At 44.0% G+C, this 22,980-nt stretch overlaps 1 protein-coding gene across 2 annotated transcripts; it reads left to right on the top strand.

Moving 5' to 3' along the window:
- The first annotated feature begins 1,526 nt into the window (after nucleotides 1-1,526).
- Nucleotides 1,527-21,714, top strand: brap (BRCA1 associated protein). 2 transcript variants are annotated; one of them, XM_061733987.1, is made up of 13 exons: nucleotides 1,527-1,874; nucleotides 2,202-2,357; nucleotides 3,882-4,056; nucleotides 5,329-5,518; nucleotides 5,706-5,819; nucleotides 8,306-8,454; nucleotides 11,178-11,253; nucleotides 11,330-11,468; nucleotides 11,562-11,671; nucleotides 11,752-11,841; nucleotides 13,536-13,639; nucleotides 14,166-14,305; nucleotides 20,411-21,714. In XM_061733987.1, exons 1-13 carry the CDS (start codon nucleotides 1,796-1,798, stop codon nucleotides 20,632-20,634), a joined length of 1,746 nt encoding a protein of 581 aa, XP_061589971.1. In that variant the 5' UTR covers nucleotides 1,527-1,795; the 3' UTR covers nucleotides 20,635-21,714. The 2 variants fall into 2 exon arrangements, with proteins under 2 accessions (XP_061589971.1, XP_061589970.1); XM_061733986.1 differs by having other exon boundaries at nucleotides 2,196-2,357; nucleotides 20,411-21,713.
- Nucleotides 21,715-22,980: the final 1,266 nt, after the last annotated feature.

The following is a 22,980-nucleotide window of genomic DNA, read 5'->3' on the forward strand; positions in this document are numbered from 1 at the left end:
CGTAGCACGCAAAATTTAGGGGTGGTGCTGAAAAGTAGGGGTAGGGGGAGTATTGGGACAGGGCCCTGGGAAGATTTCAAGTGCCTTAAAATCTGTGGCTTCTTTTTTAGTGGTAGTGAGGGAGGGCTAGTGGAAGAAAGTAGGGGGTGTCATCAAGGACCCCTCCCACATACTTCACTCCGCATTTCAGTGGCTCCCCTCCAGGCGGCGCCTCCGGTGCACCGCCTGCAGAACCAGCCCTGGAACCAGCTTGGTGTAAAAGGGGAGGAGGAGAGCTACTTTTGTCCCCAAAGCTACCCTGCTTTTTAATTCCAGCTGCTAAACACCATCCCCCACATCCACAGACCCCCCCCCCGGACTACTCCATACTCCTGTTACATTGTTTACATCCACTGTCGACACTTTACACTGACACTTTATATTTTTATTTATACCACTACAGTCACTCTATTGTAAATTTTTTTGACATTCTTATATTTATATATTTTTTGTACATAACGAGACATGTCCCATTTATCTGTTCATTTTATTCTATTATTCTATTTGATATTCTCAACGTCATTATTAATAGAAAAGACTACAACAGCTGAGTGAATTGAGCATGACGAATAATACAGCATTAGAAATCCAGAAAGAGTAACAAGGGAACATAAAACTGACCCTAATGTGACATATTTTAAAATACTTTAACATAAAGTGCAACAGACTGAATAAAATAAATAATAAACAGACATAATGAAATAAAAGGAACTTATATAAATAAGTAATTAAATTAGTAAAGTAATCAAACTAGTAAGGAAAAAAAGCAGCTTTTATAAGGGGGAATTCAGACTGATTTTATTCAATTCAGTAGGGAAAAAATTCTTTAAGAGATCATATAAATTTCGTGCCTTAATTGTTGTTATAAGTTTTAGAGATTTCAAATACATTTTAAATTCGTAAATTTGGGAGAGTTTTTAGTATCCTATTCTTGTGGATAAAATTTTTTGCCAAGCAGAGGATTACATTGCAACAGAGTTCATCATTTTTGTTTTTCAAGATCATACCAAAAGTTACATTATCTTTAGAAATAGAGGATGGGAACGATGCAATTTTCCGTTTAATAAATTTGTGAAGATTGTTCCAGAATGTTTGTATTGCATCACAAGAGAAGAAAATATGGTCCGTAGTTTCAATTTCATTTTCACAAAATGTGCACATATTGTCACTGATATTAAAGCGTAATCTAAGTAATTCTTTAGAAGGATAAATGTTGTTCATAATTTTAAAGTGCGTTTCTTTCGTTTTGGGGGGTATAGGAAATGTTAGGTACATTGTTCTTAATGTATCAATTGATTTTTTATCAAATTTATGTAGTATATCATTTTTGTTTTGTTTGTTGGGGAACGTCTTGCTGCTCATTTGTCTTGCCCTTGGTTTAGTTGTCAGTTGTCTTCCCCTCGGAGATAAATAAAGTTTTTCTGAATCTGAATCTGAAAGGGTTGCAATAGCGCCCCGTGACCAGCAGGAGGCGGTAGAGCAGCAAACACAGACTCGCTGCTGAAGAGGAAGAACCAGATCATTCTCGTATTTGTCACCGCAGCGGCACCCAAAGTTTTGACGTTTACCACAATTCGGCATCAAACCGCCCATTAAATGTTTGTGATTATGGACGGTGTGGACAAAACCAATTCCCTTAATACGTTATACGACTGAGAGAAGAGCATTCACGTTGACAGCTGCGTGTGTTTGTTAGCTCCGTAGCTGTCGCTGCTTGTTTTGTTTTCTATAAAAGTGGTTTTCTTCTCTTAAACACATGAGTGTGTCGCTGGTCGTCATCCGCTTGGAAATGGCAGACCGGTCTCCCGTCCCCCGGGGTTTCCAGTACTCCGCCGGTGAGTTGTTTTTAAGACAGTCATATCAGGTTAAAACAGCCACGCCGCTAAGTGCTAGGTAACGGCTGAAGTTAGTTTGGTGTTGGAGAGCAGTCTGCTGTTTAATGGAGCGGAGTGTCGGACACCCAACCTGAAACGTACTTCACCCACTGTCTCGTTCGTGACGTAACGAGTGACGCTCTATTATGGCCGCTGACGCTGAGATGATAATCTTTTATTTGAGCAAAGTTTATTACATCTGGATCGATGTTTGCTATATTTGTTTGCCGGTTAATATGTAAATATTATATAATATGATATTAAATATAAACTGTATGCCAGTTGAAGGCTTATCTGAGGAGGAGCTGCAGGAGAAATCTCTGGGTTTAGCCAAACTTACTCTGAGTGGAAGGTCCGACCTGGAGAGGACAACGATGCTGCAGCAGCACATTGGCAGCAGAGCCATGGGGGACATGGTTATAGAGACCTTTGAACCCTGCCCAGGTAAGCACAGATGAAAATAAATAGGGGTGGGCAAAAATATTGATACAGCAATATATCGCGATACATAGTCTCCCGATATGATATCGATATTCAATGTATGTATCGCGATATATTGCCGTATCAATATTTTTGCCCACCCCTAGTTGCACTTTATTTTGTGATTTCAGTGTGATTTCAGTGTGGGTGAGACACTGCATTTTATTTTGAGTATTTTGTATCTAAGAATAATGCACACACTGCACTTTTCATTGTGTTTCAGTGTGTTTTTTCATGCAAATATGTTGCATAATTAAAATGGAAAGTTTGAATTACATTGTTTTGACTCAGTCTGTCCAATGAATTATCACTATCATCTGATGTACATATATACAACTTGGATTTTAAGATGTGTAATGCATTTTTAAATTTTTCGGTGAACTATGTAGAATATCGCGATATATCGGGATATATCGCATAATCGGGATATCGCAATTTGTATCGTATCGTGGCTCAAGTATCGTGATGCGTATCGTATCGTGAGGTCCTTCCCAATACCCACCCCTAAAAACAAGTGACACTGAACCTCCAGAGATGTACTGCAGAGATTAAACCTGTGCTGGGATCTGGGGTTGCTTCATTTGTTAGGTCTCGGTTCACAGACGACATGTAGACCAGGGGTCACCAATCCTGGTCCTCGAAGGCCGGTGTCCCTGCAGGTTTTAGATGTTTCCCTGCTTCATTGCACCATGATACAAGTGACTGTGTCATTAACAGAATTGTGTAGCCCTGGATGACAAGCTGATGACGATGATTAATTAGAATCAGGTGTGTTAAAGCAGGGAAACATCTAAAACATGCAGGACACCGGCCCTCGAGGACCAGGATTGGTGACCCCTGATGTAGACAAAAATGAGGTTACCTGAATATCCTGAAAGAGCAGGTTATTCTAACAGAAGATATTTTTTTTCCACATTTGTATATTCCAAGATGACAGTGCCAGAATGTATCAGGCTCTTATTGTAAAAGAGTGCTCCAGGAAGCACGAGATGAGACAAGCATGGATTGGTTACCACAGTCCAGCAATTAACCCCCCTTAAAATATTTGAGGTGAGCTGGAGAAGACTTCATATGGAGGTGCAAGGCTCCCATCACAAAACAAGATCTTGGTGAAAAACGATTGAAACTGTGGAAGGATATAAAACATTGCATAAGTTTATAAAAACTGTAAAATCATACCATAATTGGCAATGTTTAAATTAGGTCACCTCAGGTAAAAATTATGGTGATTCATTAATAATTGTTTAATTCATCTTGTTAATAATCCAACAAATTAACCAAACCAGCCGTACATCCTCTCTCATGGAGATAAAAATAGTCTTCATGACGTCAATCCTGTTCTGTCCTATGTGCATGATAAAAAAGGTATTAATCTTCAGTTTTGTAAAAATAAATAAACATGTAAACCAATTTAGGTAACTTTAATAACCGTAAAACCCATCAGAGGCTGCAAGCAGAGTTGAAGCTATTTCATTTCCCTTCTCAAAGGAGGAAGTAATGAGCAGCACGACGTGTCTCAGGATGCTGATGTTCAGGATGGCAGCGCAGTAACAGGAACCACTCCAGACTCGCCCTCCAAGCAGCTCCCGGAGCAGATCTCCTTCTTCAGCGGGAACCCCTCGGTGGAGATCGTTCATGGTATCATGCACCTCTACAAGACCAAGTGAGTTGCACGTACATCCTTGTTTGTTTAATAAAACTAATATCTTTGTTTTTATATACCAATACTTAATAAGATAATTGAGCTAGTTTGTACCAGGTCTTAACATTGAGTAAACACAGTATCAGGTGAACAACACGTGACATGTTGCACCAAGAAGAACCATTTTGAAACCGTCTGGAGTCCACCGTTCAAGTGTGGAGGACTGTTCACAAGCACAAAACATCCGAGATAGTTGTCAGTTTTCTCAGGAATCTGAGCACGTTCATGCCAAAGTTAAACCGTGTAGTTTTTGTTAAGAATTTGTAAGCCATAAAGATTTCTCAATCTCCACTTCTTCAGTCCACAATAACACGTTAAAGTTCATGTTGGTACAACTGAAAAACACTGATGGGGGGGAGCTGCTTTAGAGACGTCAACAAGGAGAAAACCTGAAAGCAGGATTGAGGTCCACAAACGTGCATCTAAACAAACTGGCAGACTTCTGGGACAAGGTCCTCTAGACACATGAGACCAACGTGGACATGTTTGGTCTTAATGTCCAGAACCATGTTTGGAGGAAACCAGCAGAACCACCTCACCCACTGTCAAGCACGGTGGTGGAGGACGATGGTCTGGACCTGGACACCAATCAGTCTTTGAGTGGACCATGAAGTCCTCTGTAGACCAGAGTCTTCTAGAGACAAACTGGGTCATGTGACAGGAAATAATCCCAAACACAGCCACAGATGCACATCAGAATGATGAGTAATGTAATAATCAAGGTTCTGGAATGACCTGGTCAAAATCCAGACCCTCCAGAACCAGGAGACACCGATGAAAACTATTATTTAAGTTATTGCTGCTGGAAGCTTCTAAACAAGCCCCTGATTCATGGGTTGTACTTCATTTTTCACAAATTACTTCCGCATTGTAGGTTTTGTTCCACAAATAATAAGGAGGTGTAAATGTCGTGTTGTTTTCCATTTGCGGTTGTCTCCTTTTAAGACCAGATGATTATTTTATCAGACCTTGATATGTAAAACAGAAACGGATTATCACCTCTGTCTGATCGGAGGTGTGATAAGAACGATTATCAAGCTTGTGTTTGGTTCTGTTCATGTGATCACGGTGGGGACTGATTCAGATCTTCCTCACAAGACGTGAGTTTTTAGTTTAAAATGATCTCAAATGAACGTGAGTGTTAGCTGAGTCTGTGGGACGAGGACCCCAACAATGTCTGCTGCTCTGGCTGCTGTCGGCCCTTTCAACATTTCGGGTTTTATCTTCTGACAGTAAGATGACGTCCCTGACTGAAGACGTGAGGCGCAGCGCGATGGTCTGCATCCTGACAGTTCCAGCGACCATGACCAGCCATGACCTCATGAAGCTCTTGGCACCGTTTAATGATGTCATGGAGCACATGAAGATCATTCGAGACTCCACCCCCAACCAGTACATGGTTCTGATTACGTTTTGTTCCCAGGTGAGATGTTTGCATCTCACATTGTTTGGGTGTGTTTGTTTTTTTTGCACTTACACTCAAACCCCATTTATGTTATATTAGAAAATTTTAACTGATCTACAGTTTGATTCCAGAAGCATACTCGTGGACACACGGACTCAAAACAGTCCACAGGTGGTCTTACGTTGACGCTTTTGGTCTTTTCCAGGCTGATGCAGACAGTTTTTACACAGCTTGTAATGGACGCCAGTTCAACTCCATAGAGGATGCGGTGTGCCAAGTGGTCTACGTGGAGCGAGCGGAGGTTATAAAGTCTGAGGAGGTGAATATAACCGGCCGTTTGTCCTGTGTGGGGAGACAGAGTCCTTAGATGGAGTGCTTAACATCTGTGATCTCTGTTTGTTCAAAGATCGAAGCCTGTTTTGGTTCTGACCTCCTCCACGGTCACCTCTGGGTGTGTTTTTGGTCTTTAAACACGCCCAGTTGTTATGTTAGCAGGTGCTTCTACCTGTGACAAGCTCTCAGATGCACATGATGATGCTGTGTTCAGAAACACGATGATTAAATACATCTTTTTCTGCTCAGAAACGCTATCATGCGTACATCTGCTTGAAATCTTAAAGTTACACCATGTAGTACCACATCTGACCACATGGGGGCAGCAAACTACAAGAAATTTAATGACAAAGACGCAGCAGAGTGGCCTGCTGGACCGTCCTGGCTCATGAGAATCATCATCATCACATCATCATAAACACAGACAAACATGTGCACACTCCCATGAGCCTTTGCAGCACTGATTCATAACCTGTTTACATTGTACGGTTACGCCCCTGAAGTTAACTGCTATAAAAAGATGCAAAGTTAATATCACCTGACGGGAGCAATGAATGCACAGCATTGTTTGACAACCACAGTGGATACCATGAAGAATAACAGGCTCTTTGTTTCTTTTTTTTAGTCACTGAGTTTATGTTTTTGTTGGAAGACCTCCAGTTGTCGGTTTCTGTCGAGATAATCCAGCTAATATGAGGTTTAAGCCTTCTATTGTTGGGTTAAACCACAATGTGTCAACCTCCAGTTAACTGATGGTGATGTTCCACATACACAGAAGCCTTTTGAAGCTTTTTCTAGACTCTGCGAGTGCTTTACAGCGTATTTGTGACTCATCTGAACTCATCTTAATTCTGCAGCACGGGAGCATCCTGAGGGACAACCTGGGATTCGTTGTCCTCACTGATGGTGATTAGATTCTCATGGCAAGGGGGAGGGGGCAGGTCTGAGAAACGCATAAAGATCAAACATACCTGTCCACTTACAACTCCACCGTCAGACTAAAACTGGTTCACCCGAGGGGACAGAATGGCCAAACAGAAACCGAGAGTAGGGACTTTCACGTCAAAGCAACGTAGGAAAGCAGATCGACAGGTCCAGATTCAGGTCCACCCACATTTCAAAGGTAAGGGCCTCACGTGGAGCAGTTTAAGCATCCGGAGGTCTTGTTGTGAGAGAAGACTGGAGCAGGAGATTGACAGGTGTGTAGGTGTGGCAGCTGGAGAGCGATGGAATCTCGTCTGAAGACTGATCTGCTGACTCCACAGCTGCAGGACGACCTACTCCAACCTTTGAGTCTTGGTTTAATCCTAATCAAGAATCGGCAGCCTAGAGACCTGTGTTCTGGGGCGTCTCTGGTTCAGGGGGCTGAGTCGACTGTCCACATGAACAGTATAACGAGGATCTTTGTATGGGTGAATTAAGCTGTGGTGTGAAGCCCTTTGTAGAACCCAAACAAGCCAGAAGAGGAGCTGTGTAAGTGCAGACCACTTTGTTGTGTCTCCACTGAAGCCTGGCATATGAAGCCTGGCTGCTTCCCACTATGAGGAGCAGATGCAGTGAGGAAGAGGGGATGACTGACAATACCATAATTTAGAACTGAAACCTTAAAACCTTCCTCTTAACGTGGAGCGTCATCTCCAGTAGGGGTGGGTATTGGGAAGGACCTCACGGTACGATACGCATCACGATACTTGAGCCACGATACGATAAAAATTGCGATATCCCGATTATTATATTCTACATAGTTCACCGAAAAATTAAAAAATGCATTACACATCTTAAAATCCAAGTTGTATATATGTACATCAGATGATAGTGATGGATCTTAAAATCCGAGTTGCACGTTCATCAGATTATAGTGACAATTCATGGGACAAACTGAGTCAAAACAATGTTTTATTATAACTACACAAGCTAAAGTTACAACATATTTGTATATGTTTTTCATATTATTTACATCATATGAAATTAACATTAAATTTAGTATGAGGTTGCTTTAATTATGTGGCAAATGATAATAAACACAAGAAAGATGGGTACTAAAACCAAGGACAGGCACAGTGATCAGTCAGTATAGATATAAATCCATAAATAAATAAACCTCTGTCCATTATTTTTCATTTTTTAAGGACAGGCAATTGTGTTATATAAAAAATGAATTGTAAAATGAAATAAAACGTGAAATAAAACCTGAGCTCAGTGCAGGGCCTCCCAGGGTTGGTAGAGAGTGGCAATGCCCAGGACTGTCACTTAGGTAGGAGCACTGGGTGATATAATGGGAAAAAGATCGGGGATAAAAAAAATAAATAAATCGATATTCAAATTTTGAATATCGATATTGAATCGGCTGGAAAAGTATTGCGATATATTGCCATATCGATATTTTTGCCCACCCCTAATCTCCAGGCTCTAATTGCTTTTAATTTCGTCCCTTTTCCTCCTCCCCCTTCTCGTCTCCCTCCTCCTCCTCAGGGAGCCAGTCTGCCGGTGATGGAGCTGACCGAGCTGCCAAAGTGCACCGTGTGCCTGGAGAGGATGGACGAGTCCGTTAACGGCATCCTCACCACGCTCTGCAACCACAGCTTTCACAGCCAGTGTCTCCAGCGGTGGGAAGACGCCTCGTAAGTTGTTTACACGCACGTTTTACTGTGTTTCCACAGTCCGGATAAATATTTGTCCATCATCTGGAGTTTATAAGTGTTGAATGTTTATAGATCAGGGACTCTGAAGGCCTTATGAAGCTGGTAAGGCCCCTTCAGCCGCCCACAGGCACTTACAAATAAAACATTTTTCAGATGCCAGAGAGGTGAGGAAGACCAGCTTCAACATCTTGTGCAGGTCTGACAGCTTATGTAGAACTGAGCAGGAGATTTCTTATATCACGGCTCATGAAACATGAGCTTCCTGTTTGCGGAGCGCTGGTTAACGTCAGGACTGCTCTGAGCCCAGCTGTGTGTAAAGACTAGTGATGTTTGGATCTTTGACGGAGGCGGGAACATTGGATAAGCCGCTGACTTTTGAGCTAGCAGCTTAGTGCGGACGTGTTGGGTAAGAGGCGGAGCCAGTCCGGCCAAGACAGGACTGAGAGTGGAGCATCGGTTAATCTGAGCCTTCTCTGCAAAACGTTTGTGACACTACCAGGTGACAAATAAGGTGAATGTTGATTAAAATCTTCGGCTCTGTGATAAATCCAGCTTTGGTTTGGTCTCTAACACGTCAGCGATTCATTAATTATTGCGTCATTCTCACTCATTTAAAGCAAATGTTTATACATGTCGTGCAGTTTTCTGAATTTGCTGCTTTGGAAATGAACTTTTTACCTGTGGTAGGGCTGTGCACTTAATTGGATGTTAGTTTTGGCTTCTAGTGATTAGGGATGGGCGGTATGGACTAAAAAATGTATCACGATAATTTCTGGCATTTATCCCGATAACGATAAAAAAAAAATACCAATACAAAAACGTCATCAATGGGAATTTATCTTTCTTTGTTTCTTTCTTTCTTTCTTTTTAGGCTCCTTTCTTTCTTTCTTTCTTTCTTTTTTGGCTAATTTCTTTCTTTCTTTCTTTCTTTCTTGGCTCATTTCTTTCTTTCTTTCTTTCTTTCTTTCTTTCTTTCTTTCTTTCAGGCTCATATATTTCTTTCTTTTTAGGCTCCTTTCTTTCTTTCTTTTTAGGCTCATTTCTTTCTTTTTAGGCTCATTTCTTTCTTTCTTTCTTTCTTTCTTTCTTTCTTTCTTTCTTTCTTTCTTTCTGGCTCATATTTCTTTCTTTCTTTCTTTTTAGGCTCCTTTCTTTCTTTCTTTCTTTCTTTCTTTTCTTTTTAGGCTCATTTCTTTCTTTCTTTCTTTCTTTCTTTTTAGGCTAATTTCTTTCTTTCTTTCTTTCTTTTTAGGCTCATTTCTTTCTTTCTTTCTTTTTCTTTCTTTCTTTCTGTCTTTCAGGCTCATATATTTCTTTCTTTCTTTCTTTTTAGGCTCCTTCCTTTCTTCCTTCCTTCCTTCCTTCCTTTACACAAAAACGTCATCAACGGGAATTTATCGTTTTTACCCCGAGATGACAAATTCTTACCGTGGGGAATTGTTTTGACGGTTTATCGTGAACGGTACAATATTGCCCATTCCTACTAGTGATCACAAAAACATTATTAAATCAAGTAATATCAGGTCAAACCAGGTTTCCTCAGGGGCACGGTGGCGCAGCTGGTAATGCAGCCGTCTCACAGCTAGAAAGCCCTGGGTTCAATTCTTGCCGGGGACGCTGTGGGCGCTGAAGTGCGTGTTAGTTCCCCCATGACTTCAGAACCCACACCCTGGGTGGGGTTGGTGAAAGGGCCTTTCTGAAGTTTGCATGTTCTCCCCGTGTTCCATTGAATCAGAATCATCTTTATTGGCCAGGTTCGAACATTGTCCAACAAGGAATTTGACTCCGGTTATTTCGCTCTTTAGGCAGTAAATAAACAAATGTGGTACTAGTTGACATATATACAAATAAACATCTAAGGGTAGCTAATGTGAGCTACCCTCACAAAAACATGCAGCAGTCCTGGGCTATACTGCCCCCTCTGGCCAACCGGGCCACCAGATGGGGTGGGGAGGATCTGGCCGGAATAACGTGATCCTTCCACGCGCTACGTCCGGCCGGAGAAAAGATGCAGCCTGCTCACTCCTCAAGTAAGGAGGACTCTTGAGCTCAGTGCAGGGCCTCCCGGGGTTGGTAGAGGGGAGCAATGCCCAGGAATGACTTAGTCTGTCACTACTGACTACCTAAGTCAGTCCCGGGCATTATCACTTGCATGTTAGAGTCAGTGATAAAATGGAAAAAAAAAATCTGAATAAAATATATTTAAAAAAAAAAAAACACAGGTTTCTCAGTGGATCGTCGGACCAGTTTTGCCAGTTTTAACGCCAATAATTTAAAGCTAAAGGTATAAAAACTAACATTGTTAGGGTGGTTGGCTATAGACTCTGAACCTCACGTTGCCCCCTCGCCCAAACCGCCCCACCTGCTGGTCCGCTGGTAAACGGAAACAGTAGTCAGGAAGGGCTTCCAGGATAAAGATATCGATATTGGGAGCAGGAAAGTCTACTGTGGTGACGCCTACAAAAAAAACAACTTTCCACTACAGATAAGCTGCTTCCTGACGAGCAGCCAGTTGTTCAGCGACTCTACTGCGTGCATGACGGTTCAGGTCCTGCGGGTCAAATGTGAATAAAGGACGCGCTCACATGATGTCACCTGAGTCCGGCTTCTCTGGATCTCTCTCCAGGCTTCATGCCACACGTGTGTTTGTTTTGCTTTTGTTCTTTTCTGCACGTGGAGTTGAATGCATACTGTGTTTTCAGGTGTCCGGTGTGCAGATACTGTCAGACTCCAGAACCCGTGGAAGAGAACAAATGCTTTGAGTGCGGCGTTCAGGAGGCAGGTACCCGCACCATCCACGCGCCCTTCTCTGTTGTCTGTCACCTAAACGCGTCCTCATTGCCATTTGCTGCAGAACCTGTGGATCTGTTTGATCTGCGGACACATCGGTTGCGGTCGGTATGTGAGCCGTCACGCCTACAAGCACTTCGAGGAAACGCAGCACACGTACGCCATGCAGCTCACAAACCACCGTGTCTGGGACTACGCTGGAGGTGCTACGTTCACGCCGGCCGCCTTGTTTCACAACTGATGCAAAAACCAACCGTTTTCTTTCCGTGTCGCTCACTGTCGCTCTCGTAATGCAGATAACTACGTCCACCGGCTCGTGGCCAGTAAGACGGATGGGAAGATGGTGCAGTTTGAGTGTGAAGGAGAGACCTGCCAAGAGGAGAAAATTGATGCACTCCAGCTAGAGGTCAGCATTTAGCTCTCTTAGTTTGTTTGTTTGCTGAAGCACCTTCAGAGGATGTAATGAGCTCTCGCTGCTGCCCGCAGTACTCGTACCTGCTGACGAGCCAGCTGGAGTCCCAGAGGGTTTACTGGGAGAACAAGATCGTCCATCTGGAGAAGGAAACGGCTGAGGAGGTACCGGTGGCTTTGACTTTTCTGTGTAACTGTGTTAAAGGAGCGTTCTGGAGTTAAAACACCAGCGGGTCCGTGATCAGAGGGAACAGAGCGTCAGCTTTCGCTACGGACCAAGATGGCCGTAATCAAAGCGGTTCAGATACAGAAGTGAACGTGTGTTTGCATTCACAGCTTAAGATAAAACAATTCCCACTAGATTGATGGAATATTAGGTTTATTCCTAGAGAGGCTATATTTGCAGCGTGTGTTATGTTTTAGTCCACTTCAGTGGTTTTGTTGATGTCCCTGCAACTCTTAGGGCCTGATTTACTAAAGGTTTGCGTGTGTAAAAACGTGTGCAAACTTGACAGCACCCGCAAACCAAAGTGCCAGCTGATCTACTAACAGCGTGCAAAGAGGACTGCGTCTCTCAAATGAGCAAAATAGCACACGCTATTCATTTAGTACTTTTGCCCTGATGAATAATCAATATGGGGCGTACCCGCCAGAAATCGCTAAATACTGGGAGGGGAAGATGCAAATTGGTCCATTTACCATGCGCAATGAGATTTACCAAGCCTGAAAGTAATTGCGGGGATTGTGATTGCATCTGTATTTAATACGTTCGAAAGGAAGGTGCTAATCTCCACATGCAAAAGGAGAAATATTTTATTTGAATGTTAAATCGAGTATTATTCAGCAAAAGGTTGCCACAGGAGGCACATTCATTTTTTTTGTTTGTGATAATAAATAAATCACGTGTTTTCATGGAGAAAAAAGTGTTTCTTATTGTGCGCCTGTTCTGCAGTTGTCATACCCCGGTGTTGTGCCGTATTCAGCACCCCTGCCGTGAAAAGCACCCCCTCGTCTGACAAAAATGATATTCTCATTCCGTGCATGTTCTGTTTAGCGTCCAGTTTTGTGTTAATGATTCATGTTTAAATGCGCTCATGGATTCCACAATAGTCATACTTTCCCACAATCACAGTCACAGATAACAAAAATCGGGTAAATGGTTATTGATGTCATTAATTAATAGCCTGCTTACTGTGTTGTCTTCCATAATATTTGTAAATATATATAATATAAACTCCTAAGTATGTGTTTGTGTGAGTGTGTATATATAAATATATTGAAGTGTCAGTGTGTTGTTTTTTTTGTCTACTTATCATTGAATATACGAGGGGGTGCTTTTCACGGCAGGGGTGCTGAATACGGCACAACAATTTGCCTCGTCCACTAATATCTCTAACTCCGACTCGTCAAATTTCATTTTGCGCTTGCGACTATATCCTGCTTTCCATCCAGACTCTCCATGGCGCAAAGTTTGCGCCGCAAACCGTAAGACACGCAACACCTCATTTAAATACTGAGGTTTGCACCTGTTATCAATTGCGCACGCAATCTTAGTTGATCACCCGCAAAACACACAACAGCACGCGCAAACTTTTTCAGTGCACACGCAATTTAGTACTCTTTATTTAAGATCTTAGTAAATCGGGCCCTTAGTGTTTTCTAATACCTTCCTATTTTAGCTTTTGTTAGAAATGGAAATGAATTTAGACGTGGCTCTGTCCCCATTTTCCACTAGATCACAGCCTTTACCATCTAACAACAAACGTTGGGTTGTTTTTAACTCCAGAACTCTCTTTTAACCGGCTCATTTCTGAGTCTTGAGCTCATTAAAATGTCTTTACTGTTCATTTGTCCCTCAGATCAACAACATGAAGGCTAAATTTAAGGAGACGCTGGAGCGCTGCGATAACCTGGAGCAGCGATTGGGAGAGATAAGCAAAGACAAGCAGAGTATCGATAAAAAGTAATGTTTTTTGTTTTGAAACCGTCATCAGGGTGTGATTGCAGCGGCTTTTTGAATTTCTTCTGGGGTTGTTGGTGTCTGCTTTTCAATTTCTGTGTTTTATTACTGAGAAGAAATAGCTGGAATACAAGAACAGGAATGTAGAAATATATGGTTGCAACACACACACACACACACACACACACACACACACACACACACACACACACACACACACACACACACACACACACACACACACACACACCTTTCCCAGGATTTCCAAGAATTTTCAACCAGGAGATAAGAGTTCCGATGAAAATTTGCAGGAAATGTTTTGTATGTGCAGCGCTTTGTTGTGGTAACAGGCTGCAGGTAGCTAGGGGCATGTACCAACAGGTGTGCTTGTTAGGTGTCAGTTATCGGCACATTTCTTGGTTTTGGTTTTCCTGCTATGTCAAGTCAAAATCTTTGCTGCGTTGGAGGAATTCTGTGATTTGTTTTCATTTCCGGTATCTTCACGGTCTGGTTGCCTTTGATCGCTCAGGTGCACCCAGCTGAACACTCGAGTGCTGAAGCTGAGCCAAGAGCTGAAGGAGGAGCAGGAGATGAACCGCTGTCTGAGATCCAATCAGGTGCAGCTGCAGGCCCAGCTGGCCGAAGAAGAGCGCAGAGGAAAAGAGAGCGGTGAGTGATGTCGTTCTTCATGCTCGTTGAGGTCTGTAGGCTTTCAGATGCTCTTACCCTGGATTCACACTGAAAGCGTCCGGCTGCTTTTCTATGAAAGCGTGCGTCGAGAGGCAGCAGAAGCAGCAGAGGCGTCGGGAGCAGCGCGCCCAGAGCGTCAATTTGAAGTTGAAAAATCTCAACTTTATGCAAATGAGCAGCGGCGACGCCGAGGCAGCGTCCAATCACAGACCGGGATTCCCGAAGTGAGAAGCCTCAATGCAGATTGTACTTTCGTGTACACTCATTCACATGAGCATAGCTGTGCACTAACTAACTCATTTCATCGAGCTGCTTTGTGGCGTAGTGGCTCAAGCAAGCGGCTCATATACTGAGGCTACAGTCCTCCTGCAGCGGTCGCAGGTTTGAATCCCTGTCTGTACACTTTGAATAAAGGGCCACTAGAGCCAAAGAAAAAATCTTTAAAAAAAAACAAACTTATTTTATGAGGAATTAATATATTTAATCCAGTAAACTAACATTTTTGCTGATTTGACTGCCGTTTTTACCTGAAATCTGCTCATGTGAAACACGTAACTGAGGGTTGAGGGGCTGTATGGTCCGAATGATTTTATTTGCTACATCGATCCAACGCAAAATAATTAAAAACCGTGCTCATTAATCACAAAACACAGTTTAAACATTATGACCAAATCCGCTCCGACCCGGTGTGTCAGTGTTCACCGCAGACAGACTGCAGCTTCACCGGGACCAACGACTCTGATGGTTGCTGTTGATCCGCGGACCAAACTTGTTAAGGAGCATCAGACTCACTCGTATCTATGCGGAAATAATGCTAAAATATAAAGAAGGCTTCCCAAAGTGTGATCCATGGTGAAATAGGAAACTGAAGATGTGCACGCTACATATAGATATGAGTAGGCTATATACACTTTGTTCCCTCCAGTTCTGCAGCGCAGCTTGAAAGCCCCGCCCACTGCAGGCGTCGACAGTACATGCAGCTTTCAGTGTGAATCCACCAAGCAGCGCAATGCAGGTGTCAGGATATTTTTGACGCTTTCAGTGTGAATCCAGGGTTAGGCTTTTAGACAGTCCTCTGGGCGTCACTGAGTCTGCTCTAGATGTAAATTTGCTGGGACGTTTACTCCTGGGATGACTGGCAACTGTCCAGAATATTCTCCACTTGATTGAAAACAGTTTTCTGATCTGTTTCCATGTTGATGTGCAGCAACAATGATTTCTCTTAGACTATTACTTAAACCTTTCCCTCTTGGCATTGTGTGAACACAGTGTTTCATTCATTAACATCTGAATACTCGGGACCAGAAAACTGCCAAAACATCTGCTTTTATCTGCTGATCATTGGGTTGTCATGAATTTCTTTTTTTGCTTCATTTTTATCAAATGGATAAATAAATGTTAGTCATTTGTCGTTGATCGTCCGAGGTTGCATCATAACTGCTCAGCAGAAGGACATGTGGATGTTTCTGCAGCCTCACAGCAGCCCTGACATTGTCCAGACACGTCCCAAAGGGCTGGCGCGTCGTGATTGTTGCTGCGATTATCCCACCAGCGGGTGAGAAGTTTGGTAAAAGATCACAACACAGACGTAATTGAAAGATCTGCGTGTCCGTTTGTCTGGTGCACCATAAGAAAACCAGTGAACAGAATCAAATGTTAATACAAACTTTTATTATATCATGCACAATATTTTCCAGTCGGACGTACACCTTTCTAAAGCCACAGAGGTAGGAGAGAAATACACACTGGTCATCGATCCAGTCGTATTTATACTGAAAACGGAGGTGTTTCGTATGTGAACCCCATCTGTGGAGCCAGCTGCGAGGAAAGACACCCAAACATGTCACACCTTCAGCTTCATATCTCTGTTAGTGTTGATTGCCTCCCGCTTGAGGTGTCAACCCAGAAAAGTTTTAAGACAACTAATACTTGAAGAAAAACAGGATGGGACCCATCAGTTTTAAATCCTCTGTTTCTCTTCGTTGTGTTAACCTAAAGAAGAGAAAAGAGCTAAACAGTCCTAACAATCTAGTCATAAAAAACAGGAGGTGATCCTGCCCTGAGAGCAACCGTAGAATCATTATAGAATAACCCTTCAAACCTTTAACAATTTCATAAAATTCTAACATAATCCAGATGATTTGCATCAAGTGTGTCCACGTGGTGCTGAGAACTGGTGCATCTTAGCTTTCATGACAGGATGGTCTGAAGCACAAGATCATATATGTAGTTTACGTCTCAGAAAAGAGAAAACTTTCTTTTTCTTTGTTTTGATCAGATGATGCCTAAAGTCAGGTGTCAATCAAGCCGTTCCTGAGATACGACCTCGTGCAGACGCCCACAGCGCAACACGGCTCCACATGGGGGCGCCAGAACATGCGTCAACCAGAGGTCAACCTCAAAACCGCTAAAAAAAAATTATGTTACACAACAAAGAATCTTCAATCTTCAGTTGATTGGGGAGGTTATTAGAGCGTTAAATGTTTTCACTGCATGAAACCAAAGATTTGACTCTAAAAGTCAAATATTTTATCAGATGGAGATGCTTTTACAAGTTTGTCATGCAACATGTTGTCAAGCAGAAACGGGCACAGGAGGGGAATGAAGTCAAGGTTTACTTTATTAATCTCCCACGGGAGAAATTGGTCTCGGAGTAGAGGCCACAATGCTGCAGTACAGACAGACACAGACGGCACATTAACAACATCAACAACACCATGAACATTAGCGGAGGCATGTGCAGCACTTGCAACAGCACTGTATAAATCAACAAACTAGTGCAAATTGTTAAAAGACGATGCTAGCATCATCAGTCTTTTTAACTGTACAAGTCAGATCACATCATCAGTTGTTAAGTGTTGTAGATGGAAGTTATCATAATCTGTTAGAGACAATCAAGTCATCGTCTCACCTCCCTGTTTTACCTGCTCAGCCTCGCGTCACATTTCGCTCCTGAAACCTGTTGATCTGAGCTGGAAATTCCCCAGAAACTGGACGTCTCAGGGAGAGAGCGCTGGGGAAGAAATGTGGACTGCAGTGGCTGCTGGCTTCTAAACAAACCTCAAAAACGCTGGGTCTTTTAAAGATCCAGAAGTTGATTTCCTGGACGTACTTTCAGCAAATATTTCCTTGTTACACAGTAGTATTTGCAAATCATAAACAAATTTTGCTGCACATCAGCCTGCGGCCGATTTCTGCAGCTGCAGGGGGAGGTTGAGGTCATAAGCTTTGACAAAATCACGAACCTCTTATCCTTTAGATCAGGTCCTCCTGCTCGAGTTCAGTCACCATGAAGTTCTACCACCATTACTCATCCTTTGAACAATGTTGCTTTCAGACCGAGGCACAACACGGGAAAACACAGCAGCAGAAAGCTGCTCTGCAAAGCTTTGCCTGAAGGCAGCATAAATGTCAGGTTAGAGGTTTGAGTGGAAACTCCTCTTAATATGCACCAGTATTTTTCCTTCAAAGTCTGTCTTTGAAGACGAGCTCTGCTGTGTTTGTGTGTCAAATGCACTCCTCACGTTTCCATGACGGAGGCCCCAAAACAGCAGGTTTACAGAGTGGGTGGGTCAGATCGGCTCAGTGACTCTCCTGGGTTTTATCTGGAGGGGTTGTTACGGCTGACACATGCTAGGCCAGACAAGGCTAGACCAGGCAAGCTAGGCTATGCTAGTTTATTTGTATAGCACATTTCAACAACAAGGTGATTCAAGGTGCTTTACAGAGACATTAAAATATAAATAAAAAGCAAGATTTAAACTAGAAGCTTTATTTGGATCTTTATTCAGATGGAGCTGAGAATGGGTGTGTTTCGAACCTGGACTTAAATAAACTGTGTTTCAGCTGATCTGAGGCTTTCTGGGAGTTTGTTCCAGACATGTGGAGCATACAAGCTGAATGAATGCAGCTTATCCATGTCTGGTTTTGACTCTGGGAACTGATAAAAAGACCAGGGGCCTCATTTATAAAAGAGTGCGTAGGATTCATACTAAAAGTGTACGTGCGCTCAAAAGCCAAAAATGGCTTGCGCACAAAAAAATCCTGATTTATAAAACTGTGTGCACGCACATCTGCACGCAATGTTCTCTTTATAAATCACAGTCCAGCTGGAAGGTTGAGCACGTGAATTCGCCTCATATCCCGCCCTCTACACGCCCACTTTATACCATAAATGGGCAATGCAAACTACTCCATGACTGTAGTTTCACTCTGTCCAGAGCACTCTGGGTAGTCGTTCCTTCCTGAGCTCTGAAAGACGCTCAGCTGGCCGACACGCACCTCGTTTTGAGTGATTTAGACTAGTTTGGAGACAGAACCTGATCTTAAAACAGTTTACCCACCTGCACAGCCGGAAACACTGCTCCAGTGCAGCGCTGCATTTCAGACAGGAATTTTCCCCAAACACAACCCTTTGTTTACATGGGAAGAATGAGGCATGATGAGTGGAAAGAAACTATTTGGCCCCTACAGTGACCCTATCGGGAACCTCGCCTTTGAGAAATATTTTTTGAGGAAAAAAAAAAAAAAAAAAGAGCAGCTTTAGTTAAAGGTATAGTCTGCAATCGTATTCAAAAACATTTAGTGTTATACTGGGTGAAATGGTCCTTCCATCCTGAGAGTAGCCAGTGAATAATGTGTTCAGAAAAAGGAAAGAAAAGAATCCGACCTCTCTGACAGCTTTAATCCTGTAAAAACTCTGACCAATCTGTTTTTTGCGCACCGAGTGGCACGGATTGGTCAGAGGACCAGAGGATTGGCAGGGGGGAAAGAACCAATCAGATGCCCGTCCCGCCCACGCCCCCCTCTGTCCCATGCACGCACTCGTCACGTTGAAAATCTTGCCGGAAAACTCGAGTCACGAGTCACGTTTGCTGAAGAATGGCGCAGAAAACAAGAAAACGCAGCCAAAAATACCACTTCCCCAGTATGGGGGTCCGTGGGGATGGAGGCGTCTCCATCCCGGCGAGGGCGGAGAGCGCCGTGGCGGTGCGCCGCGGTGCCGTGCAGGCTCTGTTGCCACGGCTACGCCGTAGCCTACGTCGTAGCCTACGCCGTAGCCTACGCCGTAGGGTACGCGGCGACGCGCACCATTCTGCGTTGGTGTAACGCGGAACCATAAATCAGCCTTCAGTGTGTGCTCTGTGTGCTGTTCTGAACACTTCTGTGTTGTGCTCATTTTGCTGTGCTGTGCTCATTTTGCTGGGACGTCGGGTCCCTCCGCTGAGACACAACTTTTGCGGTATGCGTTCATCGTTGTGTCTAAAAATGATGCGCAGTGCCCACCCAATCAGAAACGGTACAGATATTCTGTGATATTTTTTTATATTTATAAAAAAAGAAAATTATAAAAAAATAAAGGATCTCCATAACTTTGATTGGGTGGGCAGATGCACGTTTGGGTGGGCACAGCCCACCCCTGCCCCCCCTAAAACCAGCCTCGCTTACAGGTGAATGAGTTAAAAGCTTCGAGTCTTCAGAATTTTCCATCAAATACTTCTTTTGTTCCCCTTTTTGTGTTGAGTAAATCACACTCTCATATCATAAACATTTGGACACACATTTATCCTTGATGAATAAAAAATATTGCTCCTTAATTCTTCATCAAGAAACGACATGAATCATTCGTGTTCTGGAGCTCATAACTCCTCCTCTAATCCGATGCTTTTGTATCGGGTCTCAGTGGTTGTTGTGATAGTTGTAAAGCTATAAACTATGCCGGTCGTCAGCCGTCAATGGGCGGATCTTTAGCAGGAGTTCACGCCTCAATAAAAGCAGATATTCTGACAGTTTTTTGAAGTCCGGTGTGTTCCCACAATGCCAAGAGGGAAAGACATCAGCAATGGTCCGACAGCAGCAGCTGCTCATCGATCTGGAGTTATTAAACCACTTTCAAGCTGTTTAGAGATCATTTACAAGTGTACGACATCCCAGGGGTTTGTCCTCTTGGGAGTAAACGTCACCCCGCATCTACTGCGTTTAAAACACGGTTTGTTGCAAGTCGGAGACCTCGTCCTCCGTCTGTTCAAGTGGGATTTGAGTTATGTTGTGTGTTTTGTGCTGGTGTGTCTGTCGGTCCTGCAGGAGAGCGTAAGGAGGGGGTCATAGCGGAGCTGCAGGAGCAGCTCAGAGACGTCATGTTTTACCTGGAGACGCAGCGGAATATCGAACAGCTGTCCTCCGAGGCCCGCAGCGAAATCCAGGACGGACAGATCAACATCCCGGCCAACCCAACGGACGACGAACTGGGCTTGGCGGGCCCCTCATCCAGCCGCGGCAGGAGGGGCCGGGGCAGGAAGAGAAAGTAGGCTGGAGCGCAGACTTGCAGGAACTCACTAGGAACTCTGAGCGTTCCAGCGTGGGAGCTCTTGGACCGCTGATGTTTAGATAGCATGTGTCCGCGTTAGTGTGTTCGCCCCGGAAACGCTCAGAGGAGAGACAATGTTTACGGCAACATTTCCAACTTTAACTCCATGTATCTCGCGAGTGGACTGCTTGGATATTAAAGATGTAAATATAATCTGCTCTACCAATAGTGAGTCTATTTTAGCCAAAGATGGTATTTATTGAAAGTAAGAGGAGTTCACGTGTGCCCACTTCAATACAACGGTGTTGTATTTCTTTAAAATGTCAAAGCACAGGGGCCCCGGATAGGTAAGTGGGTTGAGCGGACGCCATTTGTAGAGGCTATAGTCCTCGCGCAAGCTGAAGTCCCGGCCTGTCGTTCTATACTGCAATGCCTCCTCCCCCTCTCTACCCGTTTCCTGTCTACCTACTCTCTCAATAAAGGCCACTAGTGCCACAAAAACCTTTAAAAAAATGTCAAAGCACAACTTTTTGATGAATATTGGCTTTTGTTTGAAAGAGAACCATGTTTTCTTAAGTCACTCGAGCGTCTGTCCTCTTTCCTTTTCTTTTTATGACGTTAATTGATGTTAACGTCAGACTTCTCTCAGCAGTCCAGTTTGTGGACATGAGGAGGTCCAGGGACAAAGGGCAGAGTGGGTCAGGAGCAGGAGGGCAGGTTCCCGTGTTTTCACCACGTAGATCCGACGTCATTCCTGGCCCGGACCACAGGGTGTGAAGCTCAGGATGTTTGGAGAGGAAGGCGGAGCAGCTCAACTCGAATGATTTAACTTGTTTTCTCGAGGACAGAAATAAATAAATGTCAGAACCTTTTATTTAATACTTATTTATATGGTTTTTGTAACAATAATTCAGAGCACTGCTGTGACCCGCTGGACTCGGATTATCTCACAACCTTTAACTCAGCTAAACTGCTGCAGTGTCTTGTATTTATGTTTTTTTTTCTTGTGTTGAAAATCTGCCCCAATATGGCTTTAATGAGCTTTCATGTGAAAACCTTTTTTAAATAAGCTCTCATGAAACATGTTATATGTTGTTGTGACTGATTTATCATCATGTGTCTTAAGAAGTTAAACCACGTTGGAGTTTAATTGGCTGCCAAACTGAGCTGGTGCTGGTCTTCTGAGTTAGTCCAGATGGCGCTAGTCCAGATGTTGCTTGTCCAGATTGCTGGTCCTGATGATGCTGATCCAAATGTTGCTTGTCCAGAGGGCGCTGGTCCTGATGGTGCTGGTCCACATAGAGCTAGTCCAGATGTCGTTTGTCCAGATGTCCCTTGTCCAGAGGGGCGCTAGTCCAGATAGCGCTAGTCCTGATGGTGCTGGTCCAGCTGACGCTGGTCCAGATAGCGCTAGTCCAGATGATGCTAGGCCAGATTGCTTGTCCTGATGGTGCTGGTCCAGATGTCGTTTGTCCGGATGGCGCTGGTCCAGAAGGCGCTGGTCCTCATGGTGCTGGTCCAGATGTCGCTTGTCCTGATAGAGCTAGTCCAGATGGTGCTGGTCCACATAGGGCTAGTCCAGATGTCGCTTGACCTGATAGCGCTTGTCCAGATGGTGCTGGTCCAGATGGTGCTGGTCCACATAGGGCTAGTCCAGATGTCGCTTGACCTGATAGCGCTTGTCCTGATGGTGCTGGTCCAGATGTCGCTTGTTCAGATTGCTTGGCCTGATGATGCTGATCCAAATGTTGCTTGTCCAGAAGACGCTGGTCCAGAGGGCGCTGGTCCAGAAGGCGCTGGTCCTCATGGTGCTGGTCCAGATGTTGTTTGTCCAGATGGCGCTGGTCCAGATGTCGTTTGTCCAGATTGCTGGTCCTGATGATGCTGATCCAAATGTTGCTTGTCCAGAGGGCGCTGGTCCTGATGGTGCTGGTCCACATAGAGCTAGTCCAGATGTCGTTTGTCCAGATGTCCCTTGTCCAGAGGGGCGCTAGTCCAGATAGCGCTAGTCCTGATGGTGCTGGTCCAGCTGACGCTGGTCCAGATAGCGCTAGTCCAGATGATGCTAGGCCAGATTGCTTGTCCTGATGGTGCTGGTCCAGATGTCGTTTGTCCGGATGGCGCTGGTCCAGAAGGCGCTGGTCCTCATGGTGCTGGTCCAGATGTCGCTTGTCCTGATAGAGCTAGTCCAGATGGTGCTGGTCCACATAGGGCTAGTCCAGATGTCGCTTGACCTGATAGCGCTTGTCCAGATGGTGCTGGTCCAGATGGTGCTGGTCCACATAGGGCTAGTCCAGATGTCGCTTGACCTGATAGCGCTTGTCCTGATGGTGCTGGTCCAGATGTC

Source organism: Cololabis saira, chromosome 11, assembly GCF_033807715.1.
Source record: "Cololabis saira isolate AMF1-May2022 chromosome 11, fColSai1.1, whole genome shotgun sequence".
Lineage (NCBI taxonomy): Eukaryota > Metazoa > Chordata > Actinopteri > Beloniformes > Belonidae > Cololabis > Cololabis saira.

Excerpts from the sequence above, each read along its gene's own strand:
- brap (XM_061733986.1), top strand. The coding sequence starts at position 1,796 with ATGAGTGTGTCGCTGGTCGTCATCCGCTTGGAAATGGCAGACCGGTCT. Across the intron at positions 5,820-8,305 it reads AGGTTATAAAGTCTGAGGAG|GGAGCCAGTCTGCCGGTGAT; the intron begins GTGAATATAACC and ends CCTCCTCCTCAG. Across the intron at positions 14,306-20,410 it reads GCGCAGAGGAAAAGAGAGCG|GAGAGCGTAAGGAGGGGGTC; the intron begins GTGAGTGATGTC and ends TCGGTCCTGCAG.